Source organism: Kryptolebias marmoratus, linkage group LG19, assembly GCF_001649575.2.
Source record: "Kryptolebias marmoratus isolate JLee-2015 linkage group LG19, ASM164957v2, whole genome shotgun sequence".
Lineage (NCBI taxonomy): Eukaryota > Metazoa > Chordata > Actinopteri > Cyprinodontiformes > Rivulidae > Kryptolebias > Kryptolebias marmoratus.
Window position 1 is genome coordinate 12,823,844 of NC_051448.1, and position 16,067 is coordinate 12,839,910.

A 16,067-nucleotide genomic window follows, 5' to 3' on the forward strand; every position below is an offset into this window, starting at 1 on the left:
GAATCACTCTCAGCTACTATCACATCAAATTGTAGGTTGAAATCTGTAAAACTAACTGATAATAGACATTCTTGTGTTTTTTTAGGTCGGTTGGCTGTGGAAGCCATCTTGAATTAAGTTGACTCCTAAAGTTTATTAGTTTGTAGATGTACATCCAATGCCTACTTTGCACAAGTTTATTAAAATTTATTCAAGATAAAGTTTAAATGTTGTTACTACCTCAGTATATCAGGTCAGTCACAGCATAGATTTGACTGCTGGGTTGTTAAATTGTTTTTTTTTTTACAAAACTACACCAGTCCCCTTCTTGAGTTTGGCATTTAGGAAGATCAAGAAGCTCTTCGGAGCTGTCTGGAAACCCTAAGAGGGTTCGTACCTGTCTGGAGCAGGAGTCGATGTCCTGAGCTCTGCTCTGGTACCAGTCGGTGAGAAGCTCAATGGAGGGCGTCGTCGTGCGAAACCTTCGCAGCTCTGAAGCCTCCTCGTACAAAAAATCATCATCGTCGAGCAGGTTCTGTTCCAGCACCGCTCTACAAAAGTCAAGCATGAAAAAGTGTTTATTACTTACTGAAAGATATATAGAACGTTTTCAGTCCCCTTACAACTTATATGTGTTTGTCAAAAAGGGTGCGTTTTCCCAGTCTTTTAAACAGGACTGGTTTGTAATTCTACAACAGTTTTCTCAATAATTCATTGGGTATCATTAAATATGCAAGTCTGGCCATACTCATATCAAAGCCTGCCAGTAGATGAAAATGGCTTCATTTTTGCTGTGATTTGTTTGAAATTTTGTGATGTGTGGGCAACACGTATTTGAATTTCAGAGCAATTTGTATGAAGTAGTATGAGAAACAATGTCACAAGCAAGTGACAGTATCAGAAAGATGATGTGCTCGCTTTCTTCTTATGTTTATTTTGCAAAAGCATAGTGAAGCTAAAGCTGTAGTCTATGCGATGCCAGACATATGTCATAAAACTCCACAAAATCTACACGTAAACACATGTAGCACATACATCCTGCTGTCGTAAATAAGCTCAAAAGCTTCTGTTTGTCCACCTGCTAAGCCCTGCTTTTCAAGGAAATGCTTCAGGTTGTGCTGAAAATGAAAGTGACAGATTTATCAACTATTTTTAAAGACTCACATGTTGAGTGGGCGCGCTTAGGCATTCAGGGGTAAAGATGTCAAACCTTAGCATTTAGAGACAGTAACAGATTGCTGGCTGTAATTTTTGTGGTTTTATGGTAACAAATTTATGCAATACTGCGTTAAATGGAAGGAAGAAAGAGAAATGAGTAGAAAAACGAGACACCAAATAAAACAAAAATATGGAATGTAGAAGCGTGACAATACAAATAAGAAAAAATAAAAAAATTTAAACGTGTAACTCCAATTATAATATTAAATATAAACTGTAATTCCTGGCACAGAACACCACAGGATCCAACTGATATTATGTCTCTGCACCAAAGAGGAATAATAATAAAAAGGAGCGTTGCTAAATAAAATTGTAAATGAAGCTGGCCTCCCAACAGGAGCAGGCAAATGGCACAAATTGGCAGTGCAACAAAATTCTGTGTTAGTTTGTTATGGCTCTGTGTAACATTCGGATAATAGGATGTCATATTTTGTTCCACATAATGATGCCAGCGCAAGCATCTGGTCTGTACAAAACATGGATTTTACCAGTTCTGCAACGTGACTGTGAGGCTTTTTTGTGATTAGCGGCGACAGATTTTATGGTAATATCTTACTGATAGGTTTATTGCCGCTTAATGTACAGTCGTAAAAAAAAAATCAGTGAAGGTTAATGGGAACTATTTACCTGCACTCCTCTGACTCACACCAGTCCATCTCTCTGTGCCTCTGCTCGACCCAGGGAATCAGCACCAGCTCACCTCTGTCATCCAGACTGTAAAAGAAAAGGAGAACGGCATACAGAAACAAAGGAATTTAGGGGAATGCAAACAAATATCAGAACAAACTTTACATGTCTGAGCAAAAGTAATGACACACCAGGAATAAAAGGCCCACCACTCCACACATACCTGCCCACCTGATAAATCACCAAATCCATTTACTGTCTGGAATTAAATACAACCATAAACTGGAGGCAAACCGTCACGCTGGCGACATTTTGGAAAAAGAAACAACCCAGCATAAAAGGGAAAATCGCAACAATAAAATGTCTGGTTTGAAATAGCAAAAATGTTTATTTTCTGAATAATTTGTTGGCGTTGAGCTCAAAAGGTACGGCCTATTTTTTGTACTCTGAAGAGAAAATTTCCAAGTTGGACAATTCGACTGAAATGCCCCTCGAAGTCAGAATTCCAGCCTGGAAAAAGATTCCTGACCTCCAAATCCAATATGGCTGCATTGTGCAGTCATATTGGATAGCTGTGATAATAAGCAATTTATTTTCACTGTTGTTGTTTTGTAACCAATTAAATCAGCGGCAGAGATGGAACTATACTACCGCCATCAGTAAGCATGTCCCTGAAGTGTTTGAGTGCATAAAGATACAGAGAAATACTTTGTGTGTCTAAATACTGAGCACAACAATTAGCAAATCCCACTGGTTTTCTGACTTGCAACTAGTTGGGTGTGACGTCGTTCCCATATTTAAATTCTGACATTCGAAGTAAAAGAAATGCAGCGTTACTTTTTCCTGGACTCTTTCTCTGTGTGAACAAAGCAGAGACGAACCTGCAGAATATAACCCTGTGCTTTGATGCTAATGAGTCCCAAACACTAAAATGTATATATAAATCCATGCACCCATGGTGAGACAGACCGTGGTGAATAAAAGAGCATTTCTTTTTGTTATCTATTCGTCTGTGGACAGAAAAATATGTACTCTGGCTGTAAACTCCAAGAGATAGCGAGAGCCACAAATTATCTATAGCTTTGGTGCAGTTAAAGGCTGAGTGCTGCAGCAGTTTTATGAGTGCAGCCATAAATTCTTTCCAATCACAAAATACATGAGAAGAAAGCATCAGCTGTGATTCATGTCAACTTGCAAAAAAAAAAGGACATTTCTAGCAAAACTGCTGCATATTGCCATTCATTAATGTGTAGATTTGGGCATTTGCAGAAGAGGAACTGATAATCCTGGACAAAGTCAACTACTTTCTATCTGGTTTTTTTTTGTGTGTGTACCATCTTCCCCTTCCTACCTGATTTTCAGTCTTCATTTAAGACAGCAGTGTTAGAGAGTGAAGAGCAAATATTGGCGTGAGAGTTCAGATATTGATAGGAGAAATAAATTATTCTGTGCCTCAAACCCCTGATCTCCTGAAAGGCACAGGAGCAGGAGTGAAATGAAAATGCAAAGCTGGAGCTAACTTTTTTTTTTTTTTTGTTTCCACTGGGCCAACCTCTTTTCAAGCTACAGGCAAAGTTTCCAACAAAAACACAACCCCTCTCCACGCTTCGAGCCTTACAAGTCCCCGCGCAGACCTGATCAATATTACTGGGAAAAGCTGCATTCCCCCACCCCTATCACCACCACGACTTCCAGTCAAGCAAGACGTCAGTATATAGAGCGAGCTCGGGACAGATGGTGCGAGCGGGCTCCGTCTGCTGCAGTGTGGGAGTGAGAGCTGGAGGAGCAGCAGTTGGTGCTCACAAGCTGGGGAAATGGGAAACTGCCCCACAGCGGCAGCTCCATGATGGATGCTCACTGCAGAGCTACAACCGCCTGACCTCCATCCAAACTCAGACATGGCTAATAAAAAGGGGGGCTGCAGAGAAATGTGCTGGATGGAAACCAAAGGGACAACGACTCTTACATGTAGGAGAAGACCCGATTGTAGAAGACCTTCCCCTTTTGCATAATAAAGACCTAGCATTTCATGAAGGAATGCATGACACCTGCAGCCTTTCAAGCCGAGAAGAGGGACAGAGTTGTAGCCATTTTGGCCAAACCTTGACGTTACGTGCAATCTCGTGCAATATTGTGAACCACACCAAACTTCACTTGATATTTGTAAAAGTGGCTGAGCTGTAGCCGTGTTAGCTAAGGTTCATTAGCTGTGGGGGGCCATCTTGAATTGGGTAGAGTCAAAATATTAATAAGCTGTAGAGGTGCATCCAGTGATTACTTTCTGAGAGTTTCATTAAAATCTATCCAATGGTTCATGGGATATTTGTGAACAAACAGAAATTAACAGCAAAATATTAAGCAAAGATGTGTTGCGATCAAAGTATGTGATGTTGATGATTCTCAGCTACTACTACATCTAATTTTAGCTCAATATCTGTAAACGTAACTAGGTTGGCTAATGTCAATTAACTGTGGCAGCCATATTGACTTGGGTTGACCCCAAAAGTTGAAGATGTACACCCAATTATTCTTTTTTGAGAGTTTCAATAAAATATGTCCAGTAGTTCATGATATATTTTCCTAACAGACATACAGGGTTGACACCAATAGTTAATGCCAAAGTTTTAGCCAAAAACAATGTGCAATGTGTAGTGCTCTGAGTATGTGTTGGGGAGGATGATCAGTTACGACCGCCCCGAATCTGAGCTCAATATCTGTAAACTGGACTGAGTTTTTTTTCGGGTTTCCTAAGGTCAGAAGGCTGTGGCGGCCACCTTGAGTTGGGTTGACTTCAGAAGTTAATCAGTTGTAGGTGCAAATACAGTGATTACATTCTGAGAGTTTCATTTAAATCCATACAGTGCTTCACGATATTTAAGACGCACACTTGAACACACGCGCACACAAAGGAGCAAAAAAAACATTATTACTGCTTTGCCTTCGGCGGAGGCTGATAATAAATGTTTCTTATTCAGATATGGAGCGTCTGAATACATTCAACAAGAGCAGGAAAAAAAAAAAAAAAAAAACATGAAATGTGGAGGAAAATCAAATAAAAAATATGAGCAGACATGTACAGATGTGTTGAAGAAGGCAAAAAAAAAAAAAAAACAATATGGCTGCGCTCGTCAGTAAATCCAATCTGGCACCTCTATAGCTGAAGCATAAAAGGGTAAGAAATGATTTCTTCCACCTTATAACCCCGCACCATCATCTGTGCTTCCCTGACACCCACCCTCCTTCTGCGACCTTCAGATCTCAGAGCAAAAATGTTCCGCAAATTGAAAACGAGGAAAAAAACAAGCCGACAACTGGGACTGTTGCGTCAAGTATTGCTGAATCTGAAGGTGTTCAGTGTTTCCATGTAAATGTATAGGTGGCAGATATGTCATTTTCTTCTTGTGTGTACACATGTGCAGCTGTGTGTGTGTGCGTGTGTGTGTGCCTTTGCTTTACGAGCCCGGCAGAGAGATTCCTCTGGTGTGAAGGCGAGAAGAGGAGGTTGTGAGAACGACCTTGGGGACAGGAACTCTAACAGAGGTGTTATTCCAGTTTTAGGCGCTTTTAATTTGAGCTGTGAGAGCTCTGCGTTCCACAGAGGTGTAAATGTGCATTCCTACACATCAGGAAACACGTGTCCTTGAAGAGATGCAAATATGTCAGTGTTCACAATATAAATTAGCGAAGAGAAGTGGATAATTTCTGTTTGTTTCAACCTTATTCCGTTTACATTAATTTTATTTTTGTTAATGGGACTATTTATGACGCCAAATTGCTCGTCTCTGTCTTGCAGCAGTGATTACCACCCGAGGAGGAGTCATTACGCCAAAATCCATTAGGGACCATATATTCAGGTCAGCGTGCAGTTGGGAAACATTTTCTGGGGTTTTCTTCTATTTACTGACTCACGGTGACTCAAATACGACCTCTAATCGAGTCTGCCCTCTCAGTAACAGAAGGCATCATTTTTTATCTCTGCTTTGAGTTACACTGATCACTTCTCAGTTCGGTGAATCGTTAAACAATGAGGCGAATTTACTCAGCAGGGGAAAATTAGCAAGGAAGCCACAATCTCAAAAAACAGGCAAATGGAAGTGGCCATTTCTGTTGGTGTTTAGCAGATCATTTCGATAATGACTAACCCAAGAGCAGAAGGAATTACGACGACATGGCAAACATTTCTCTTGGAGGTTGCAGGCAATGCTTATGCATAACAAACATAGACCGTGTGTTTTAAAAGTGATGGAAAAAGCCAGATAACTACATTTAAAATGGCTGCAATTCATAAAGTTAAAAAGAACAAGAAAGCAAAAAAACAATTTCAACCTGGAAAAAAGGGTTTTGCTGCTTCATCTCCATCATTTGGCCTTATTGTCAAATTATCTGCCTTAAATAGGTTTAATTCTTCACAAAATGTACTTCGTAGCACTAATTTTAAAAGTGGTACATTTATAAAGTACATTTTTTTTTTAATATTGTACCAGCTAACAACTTAGCAGAAAAAGTTGTTGCACTTTTTTGTTATGTTTTTGGGGGGTTGCTGTTATTAATGACACAAATAACAGAAAAAAAAAACACTTTTTCCACTTTACAAAATAAAAATGGGGAAACTTCATCAAATGCATTTAAAGCCAACTGCAAACATAAGTGTCTGTGCACGTATCAGAGATTAACTTTTAAAGTGTAACTCATCAGAAACCCCTGACTGTTCTGGCTCCAGAACAGGGTAAATGTCAGCACTCGGTTCCTTTTTTGGGGAAGATGGTTTAAAATGTTTCCATCTCTTAATGTGTGTGTGTGTGTGTGTGTGTGTGTGTGTGTGTGTGTGTGTGTGTGTGTGTGAGTCTCACCGAGCTTCAGGCAGTAAGGTGGAGTACTCGTGTGGAGAGGTGGTTTCTGGGAAGTTATAGAGGATAGCCAGCCGATGCTGAAGGAGTTCTCCTCCATGATATGTGAACAGAATATCCAGAGCTTGCACGTTACTCTCCTGCAGGCAAACAAGGCATGTGACAAAATGTTTAATTCATGTTGCACACAGAGCACATATGGGAATGATTTAAAACAGTAAACAAAACACTTTAAAGAAAGCTGAATATATAAACTTATTCATCACATATAGTAGCCATCAGAAGTTTACATCCACTCGTCATGGTGACGTTATGAATGTCATTAACTCTGGGTTTTAAATTATGTATTTGAACCGTTCTTTTTCCAGGGTGGAATTATTATACGACATGCAACTTCACTCATTTTTAAAAAGCAAGAACTGGGTTTAAATTTATTGTAGAGTTTCTCCAATCCACACAGGGTCCAAATTATTCCAACAGGGTCAAATATATACACGACCCCCCACCACCACTAATATTTGGTTAAATGTCCCTTAGCAAGTTTCATCTCGATCGCAGGCTTTTTGCAGCCATCGACAAGCTCCTGGCATAATTCTGCCTGGCTGTTTGACCACTCTTCTTGGCAGAATTGGTAGAGTTTATTTAAACTGGTTGGTTTCTTGGCTTTTAACATAGCCCGCAAATTTTCAACAGGGTTGAGGTCGAGGCTTAATGAAGGCCAATGCTCCTCCTTCGTTATTTCATCCACTTTGAGCAATGCACCACTTCCACTGGCAGCGAAGCAGCCCCGCAGGTCGTCACTGTCGCCAAAAGCCTCAATTTTTTTTGTCTTGTCTGATCCTAAAACTTTTCTCTAGAAGTCTCGTCCATGTGGGCAGCTCCAAACTTCGGTCCAGCTTAAGGAGATCGGATGGGGGCTTCTATCTTGGTCTGCACCCCCTCAGTCCGTGCCGATGTAAAACTCACTGTGGACAGTGACACTGGTGTTCCAGCAGTGTCCAGTTCGAGGCAGGACTGAGCCATGGTGGTTCCTGAGCTGTTCCTGAACACCCAGACTAATTTCTACTCCTCCTTAAATCTTCACTGAGTTCCTTGGGCTTTCCCCGTTGTTCTGAGTATTGGTCAGTTCAATATGTGCTGTCAAACAATCCTTTTCATACTGGCAAAGACATACAAGAGTCTGTATGGATAATTTTGACCCTGTGTGTATTAAAGAAAATCCATAACAAATTTAAACCTTTGAGTCCAGTTCTTGTTTTGAAAAATCATTAGACATACGTTGCGTAATCATTTCACCCTGGAAAAAGAATGGCTCAAGTAAATTATTAAAAGCCCCAAATTAATACGGCATTCATGCAAATGATGAGTGTATGTAAACCCCTGAGTGCAGCTGTATCACCGGCCCCGACATGGTGATGGACGCGGCTAAAATGAAGACATCATTAGAGCGAGACTTTAATGAGACATTCAGAAGGCAGTGAGAAGGTGCCGTTACCCTGGCGTAGTTTCTTGCTGACAAGACGATATTTTGACTTCGGAACGTCTTAAAGAACTCCGCATCATATTTCTGCTCGGCTGCGTGAGGACCACCGAGTATCTCCTGGAAAGTTTACAGAGGAAGGAGGAGGAGGAGGAAAAAAGCAGAGCGGGAGACAAGACAAATTGAGAAAAATGAAACGCATCTTTGGTTCATGAAAACAAATTCGGGAAGCAGAGAGGGGTTATCTTTCCAGAATAAATGTTGCGAGTGAAATTCCAACTAAAGATGAGATACAGAGAGAGAGAGAGAGAGAGAGAGAGAGAGAGAGAGAGAGAGAGAGAGAGAAAACACGAAGAAGATGAGACAGCAAAGCAATACACTAAGTCAAAGTCAACAAAGACGCTATTTAACTTTCTGGCTTACAGCTGTCTTGTCATTTTAGTTCGAACCATCTTAGGAAGTTATGAATGTGTGTGTGCATATGTCAGGAGGGAACATTTGTTGTTCTGGCCTTTGGCTAAGGGGGGGGATTTATCTGTGGGTATAAAATCTCTGTAGCATCCTTTATGCCAGAGTGTAAGTGTGTGTGTTACAGAGTGTGTCAGGAAGCGTGTCTCTGATGGATAGCCTTTGAATGGGTCGCATGCAGATACAGCCAGCCCAAGTCGGGATGATAAAAACCCTAATATCATATTCATAGACAGCCAGAGAAAATGGGTTGGGGCAAAAGGAATCCGACGAGCGCTGCAGTTACCATGACAATGTCCGAGTGAAGTAAGAGACGTCACTCTGGCTGAGGTGAATATCTAGCAGGGTAAAAATCTCATCTCTCCTGCACGGGAGGAGAAGCGAGGCCCCGTTCGTTCGTGATTTGTTGCGGTTGAAAAGTGCGCGCATGTTAACATTTCTCACAGTGAATATGAAATCCTCTTTTTTTTTTTTTTTAACACTTAGCTGTGAGTGTCAAGTTCCACTTTAAGCACAAATCTATGCCGCGCTGAAGTGCTTATTTTGTCGGTCTGTCAGTAATGTATGTGTTCGAAAAGGAAATATCTTCCCCCTCAACTGGTTACCGCATACTCCATTCTTCTATTCACAGACTTAAGAACTCATTCACGTAGATATCTTCTTTAGGCTTTCTATATTTCTAAAGAGATTAGTGCAGTTAAGAGAAAGTATCTGTAGCTGGAAGATGAGAAAAGCCGCTGTGCTTTGTAAGGATTGAATATGAGAGGAGAAAGCATTAGTTTGCTGGTGGGAAAACTAAGCAATAAAGAACGCTTAAGAACAACATTAAAGCTGTTTGTGTCTCGCATAAACACAAGTTAAAATATGAGAGGCATTTAGGAACCTTTCACCTAATGGGATTTTAATTGTAATTAATAGTACAGGAAAAGCATTCTCCTTCCCGTGAAGGCCTACAGACGCAGGCAGGATTCATACGTTTTTCAAAATAAGACGAGTCTGGAAAACATGCATTCAGACTCCTTGTTTATTGGCTGCAAGCTGAATCAATAAAATCTCGCTTAGAAAGAGTTTTAACCACGATAACGAGACTAAGATTTCTCCCTATTGTTCCGGGTGCCAATTAAACAGTGGCAAATTCAAATCCATCTTACTGTGTGTGACTTATGCAGTAATTGGTAACCAGGGGACAAATGTAAACAAAGATTTAACTCATTAACTTTTCTAAATACAGTAGCGAACCATAATTTACTGTGTATGTTGTTGCTTTTTTGTTATTTTTTAAACCCCTATATTGGGCACTGCTGCAATTTCCTTTAATTTGAAGTCTTATTATTCAGCAATGGAATGCACTTTTATGTTTTAAGGCGGGAAAAAAGATAAATCACGAGCTGTGTAAATTAAATATACTGCAATACTTTTTCAGATGAGTTTAAATGTATAAATACCTCTGACCAATAATCTGACGGACATTATTTGTCGATTTCCAGTGAAAAAGCCAAGTAATCTAATGCTGTTTTAGACAAAAGAAGCAGGTTTTTTGGTTTGTTTGTTTTTTTTACCATGAAGACATTTTTATAAATACAGTCAAAAATTCTTTTCAACCCAAAAAAAAGTTAAAAAATACATGCTGTTAATTGTAATTTTGACCTGTCGCCATGAAATTATGGCGACAATCATGTAATTGCCCGTCTTTGTCTGTCTGGGTGGCTATAGCTATAGCTCAGTCATTTTTACAGGTCTTTGAGCTTATATTGGATATGGTAGTCGCTGAGACTCATCCAAAATATATACTGAGCACTGACAGATTACACATCTTTGTTTGTTACTTTGGCAAATCAAAATCTGCCAAAATCACAATCAGTGGGTTGGAGCTATCCAAATATTGAAATCAGCCCAAACAACTACAACCAATGTATCTTTAGTCATATTTGTAGCCTCAAAAAAACTCTAAATTAATTCATCTGTTTTATCTCTGGAAGAAAAGTTCACTGTAACAATGAATTCTTAGCACTTTTTGCTCTAAAGCAATCTGACATCATTTAATGAAGCTAATGAAGATTTAAATGAGCAGAAGTTTTGTTTGCAGGGTCTGTTGATCAGACAAGTGACGTACACAAATGTTTCAGTTGCATCTAAAGGATCACAACAAGCACTTTCATCTTAAAAGTTTTATGCCGTTTTGGTAACGTAGTCCAGGATTTCCAACGACCATCGTCGTCTTTACCTCGTAAGTTGCCAGCCGGTCCAGGTAGGAGAGCAGCTTCAGTCGGCTGCGACACAGTTCTTTCTGCTCCAGAGTAAGCCTAAATTACAAAAACAAAACAAAAACAGATAAATATGCACAAACGTAAATAAACTACATGCCATCAGGTACTACAAGACGTCAAATCTAAAACAAGGCCTTGGCAGGAGACGTTTACTGCAGTCAAATCAGACGTCTACCTTGGTCTGTCAGCTGCCTGAACACATAAAGCAGCTTTAAATGAACTGTAAATTGACCCTGTGCAGGAAGTCCACCGGGATGTAATGGACTGGTGACTACAACACTACATGGTGCCCTCTAAACCTAATCATTTTCTAAGGACAACAAATCAACTCCTCGTGACCACAAAAACCCATTGAGCTGTTATGTATAGGATACTAGCCGTCAATGAAGTGAGTGATTATCCCACAAGGACCAAATCAATTTTCTATGTCATTTAATCACACCTGTAAATAAACACCAAAGATCTATCTACAAATCAGTCACTCAAGGTATGCCCCAGAGGTAGATATGCTGCGAGGCGTCATCTCTGACCCTTCAGTAACACATTTATTGCATTTTTCAACACATGTTCACAAATCGAAGAGGTGAAGCGATGTCCAAACCTCCCTCCCTTTTAAAAATTTGTCCTGGATCAACAGCGGGGGGAGCTGACCTCTCATCCCTAGCCTTAATCATTAATCCCCAATTACGGAGGGTGATATCAGGTCTTATCGCGGACCCTCTACAAAGACTAACATAGATTAACACCGGCTCAAACCACCTCTGGCACATCAAAGAGCGGTGGCTTAGAGCTTGCACAAGTGGTAATTACTTTGCTCTGTTTTCTCAGAGTGATGCAAAGAAGAAGAAAAAAAAAAAAAAGAAAATTGAACAAGGAGATGGCTGACCAAGGGATAAGGAAGAGGGATGAAGTGATGAGTTTTTCTTTTTCTTTTTGCCTCTGTTGTCTGCTTTAGATTCTAAAAGATGGTTTAATCGTAGTTTCAAATTATTTAAAAAAGAAAATCAGAAGATCCGGTCAGAAGAAATCTCACTGTAACTTTGGTTAAATCTAATTTTTGGTAATAAAACCAAAACCATAAAAACCACCTAGCTTCTACCATGGCTGTAAACCAGTCTATATCAAAATGTATTACTTTAATAGTTATTTATCCATTTGTACATAATTACCATTAAGTGTCAGTCAATACACAATGGTTTGTTGGTTCATTTTTATTGCGGTATTGTGATAATGACCTCCATACCATTACAGATAAAGCCAAATTGTCCTAAATTGCTAAAAAATAAAGTGAAATTCCACTAAAAATCGTAAACAATGTTCACTGCAGTTCACTGTTGTATATGTAAAAGGGCAACCTGGCAACAAACCATAAAAGGTAAGAGAAGCAAGTCATTTTAGAATGCACTACAAATTACTAGACTTTGTGATAAGTGATTTAACCCTGGTCCCTTTACCTCTGGTTCCTAAATGTTAGGCATTTAGCTATGGCTAGCGTGTCTGAAATGTCCACTTAGATGGCCAAAATGTTTTGTAGGTGGTGCAGAGCCTTGGATAAAAAAAATAAGCTCTTAGCTCTCCGAGTAGAGCTCAAAAGTTCAGTAATTAACACTCAACCACAGCTGGTTGTCGGTTGTCCGTGGCTCAAACTTGTAAGATTAAGGTACAAAAAGTAAAAAGTTAGTTATTATAGTTAAATCTTGCAAAGAGATAAGAAAAGCACAGACGGTGTCGTAGCAGCCAAGGTCAGCCGGTGATGCCTTCAGTAGCAATCAGGGTAAAAAAAGAGTGCAGAAACGCTCCCCTCTTCCGAAATGAATTAGGAGTCTCTACAATGTCTTTAAGCTGGCGCCTAAAGCGGGAAGCACATTAAATCAAATCAGCATTTTGAGAAAGTGGTAATTCCTTTGTCCCCTCTCAGAAGTAAATGTACTTAAAGAAGTTAGGAGAATATCAATCCAGACATCTCTTGGAAGCGGTTTATGGTCCACAGTTAAATGGCGCCTTTTTAACCTTTCCAGGTTCTGCAAAGTGTTTTACAGTGTTTCTCCTTTACCCATTCACACAAACACTTATCCAATACTTTGCTATATATTTTACACATATACAGCTCTTTTATTATTCCCTCTTATACACCAATAAGCATATCAGGGACAATGGGGGTTCAGTGTCTTTGGACACTTCAGCGACACAGGGAGTAGTATAGGGAGGTTGCCATCCAATCAGAGGCACTACTGGGCCAAAGTCACCCCCGTGAGTCAACCTCCTTTGATCTGATAGTGATGTACTAAAAAAGCACCTCTGCTGTGAAAGGGACCCCCGTTGCAGGAAGCACTTTGGAAAAAGAAAAGGGCATAATGTCAGGTGTAGCAGCACCGTGCTGCCAACAGATGTGCCTATTTTTTAATCAGTGTGGTCTGCTCAGGTGTGGATGATTGAAGTTTTTGTTTTAAATGACAAAAATCTGATCAGTCGGCCTACCTGTAGTGATGTGTGCAGCTTAAACTCTGTCCCAGACCATCATACAGAATAACATACATGTCTGATGCAAAGAGCCTCGGCTGCTTCGAGGTGTGTGTGCGTGCATTATTTAAAAAAATCAAATCAAATCAAATCATTTAAATGCACACAGACTGCCACAGTGAAAGCGTAAATTGCATTACCCTCTTTTACACACCCGGGCGCGCGCGCACACACACCGAAGTTCAATGCTGCAGCAAATCAGGAAATTAGACTCCCGACTGAAGTCTGAATCTGATCTGATAAGAACGTAAACACCTTGAAGCAGACTAGACTCTCTCATCTTCACAGTTTTTCCACCTGTCTCTTCCTCACAAACAGAAAACCAGCTGCAGTACATCAAATACAGTCAGAGCTCTGCTTAAAACAGCACTTCGGTGATTCTCGTATAACTTAATTTGAGTGCAGACTAATTAAAAAGGAAGTAAAAGGATTTACCGGTCAAAAACATTTGCATCTATCTATTTATTTATATTGTCTCATTGCTGTAAGCTTGAAGTTGCCCTATGGCACGGGCCCTATCCAGATAAAATGTGACATGCTTGGAGTTGACACTAACTAACCACTGCAGAAGATCATGCTGACAGGTGCAGAAAATCAAATGCAAACCAGGCACCTGATTGTCAGCACCAGGGGTTTCAGGAGCTCAAAACAAGAATCAATAGCAGAATGAGCTGTTTGGCATTGGCAGAGAAAATTTGGCAAGTTTTTTCATGCGAGCAGCCCACGTACTCAACTCTGCTGCCCAACCCACAAATGCATTTTCCTTATAAATGTGGCAACATTTAAGGGGAAATAACAATATAATTTATTTATTGCCAAGAAGTAGTGTTCCAACAAAGAAATAATCAACCAAACACAAATATGAATATACACACACAGACATGTATATACGAAATTAATTAATTTAGGTCTTTAAATGGAACTTGTAAAGAAATGTCACATAGATCAGCAAAAAAAAAAAAACTGAGGGGGTTTCATTCTCTCCCGAAACAGAGGACGTCATTGTAGCTCTTTATTGATCAGTCTAAGGCTTCCTTCCTTCTCCGTTTTACCACAAAAACTGAAAGTAATTACATTTTATTTCATGGTGCGGACACACAGCAGGATCAAAGATGCACTCGGTGTGACGGTCAGTAGTTAAATGCCGTCCTTATTTACACACAGCAGCATCGCGGCCCACAGAAAGCGCACACGCCTCAACGTACTCCGAGCAGATGTGATCGATACCGAGCCATTTCTGTAATGGCACTGTAGTTAAAAAGAAATTAAGAGAATTATGATCTGACTCGAGCCTCCAGCCGCAGGCCTCCAGTCAACATTGTTAGATCCATTAGAGCGGGAGGGGGGGGGGGGGGAAGGGGCACAGACACATAAACACATTTCGGGGACACATGTCAGCTGCCTAGAAGACACTCTGACTTAAAGACAGATAAAGCAGAAAAATGGACATGTTTGAAGAAATAAATTCACTCAGAGCTTAATGCCATGGTGGTTTTCTTAATGTTTATAAATTATCGATTTCTTTTACAACCTCTTAAAACTCTGTTCCTATCCTCCATCTTTTCTTTATCTACGCTGGAGTACAGGTTTGCAATAAGGCTCGGTTTTATTACACAGTGAATGAGCCACACAGAAAAATCACAAAGGGACAAAAATAAATAAACAGCGAAATGAAAAGCAGCCATTACAAAGGCTTACTATTACAGCCTTTTATGATCTTCCTCATTCAAATGCACACTGAAGGTTCACTAGCTACTATAAGCACCTGTTGTGAGAAAAACAAGAACCTCCACAATCCAGCAACTCCAGATTGAAAAACCTGTACGCACACTGCACGCGGCACGAACGTCCATTTTAGAAGCGCGCCGTTCGTTCATCACATTCTGTTCCTTCAACACGTGCGTGTATAACGCGCATGAAATCACATTAACCGTGTTGCGGGATACATAGGCGTGTGTAAATTTGCATTTATGAGAGGTGATTAGTGATCACTAAAGGGTGTTTCATTAGTCTTTCTCTGGGCACTTGACAACAAAGGAATAAATTACCTCCAGCTGATTACCCACTAATCTCCACCAGTGGTTTTTCTTTGTCTTTTTCTCCCTCATCCTCATTAACATCCCTGACTTTATGATCTCATCCCTAGTGTGCCACCTAATCAAACTATTAGTGAGAAATTTGGAAGTCCTCTCTCGCTGCACCTTAAACACTATGACTAAAATCCATCCTTATTGGTCTATCGGTTGATGCCAGACTTTCTACACACAAAGCGACAATCAGCCAAACCGCCATCTCCTACTGGTTAGGGTCAGGTTTCCCTTTAGTTGGGGATTTTTTTTCCACCCACTCAACAAATGTTTCTCTCTTTCTTCCAAGCCAAGTGAATAAACACACAACAACAATCAACGGTTTTATAAAAAGGAGCAACATGATGTAAAATAATTACACCAATAGGGTTTTATTAACTACCTAACAGAAACCAAAAGCAGGGCTCCGGTTGCCAAAAAGGCTCGTTTCCAGCAGCTACTAACCAGCCAAACAGAGCCTCTCCTGCAGTCTGCAGCTTCACAAAACCTCAAGCACATCTGTTTGGTTTAGCATTAGATGCCAGAACACAGACAAACTGACTTAATTTGTTTTGTTTTTCTCCAATATTCCCAG

General features: G+C 40.2%; 1 protein-coding gene across 1 annotated transcript in view; it reads right to left on the minus strand.

The window, feature by feature from the left end:
* Nucleotides 1-16,067, minus strand: part of nbas (NBAS subunit of NRZ tethering complex) — a 174,465-nt gene that overhangs the window by 128,806 nt on the left and 29,592 nt on the right. Inside the window, exons 19-23 of the mRNA XM_017427358.3 lie at nt 10,844-10,922; nt 8,167-8,271; nt 6,675-6,811; nt 1,825-1,911; nt 377-530 (exon numbers count right to left, since the gene is read on the minus strand). Of these exons, the coding sequence (XP_017282847.1) occupies nt 377-530; nt 1,825-1,911; nt 6,675-6,811; nt 8,167-8,271; nt 10,844-10,922 (562 nt within the window). The remainder of the gene's footprint in view (nt 1-376; nt 531-1,824; nt 1,912-6,674; nt 6,812-8,166; nt 8,272-10,843; nt 10,923-16,067) is intronic.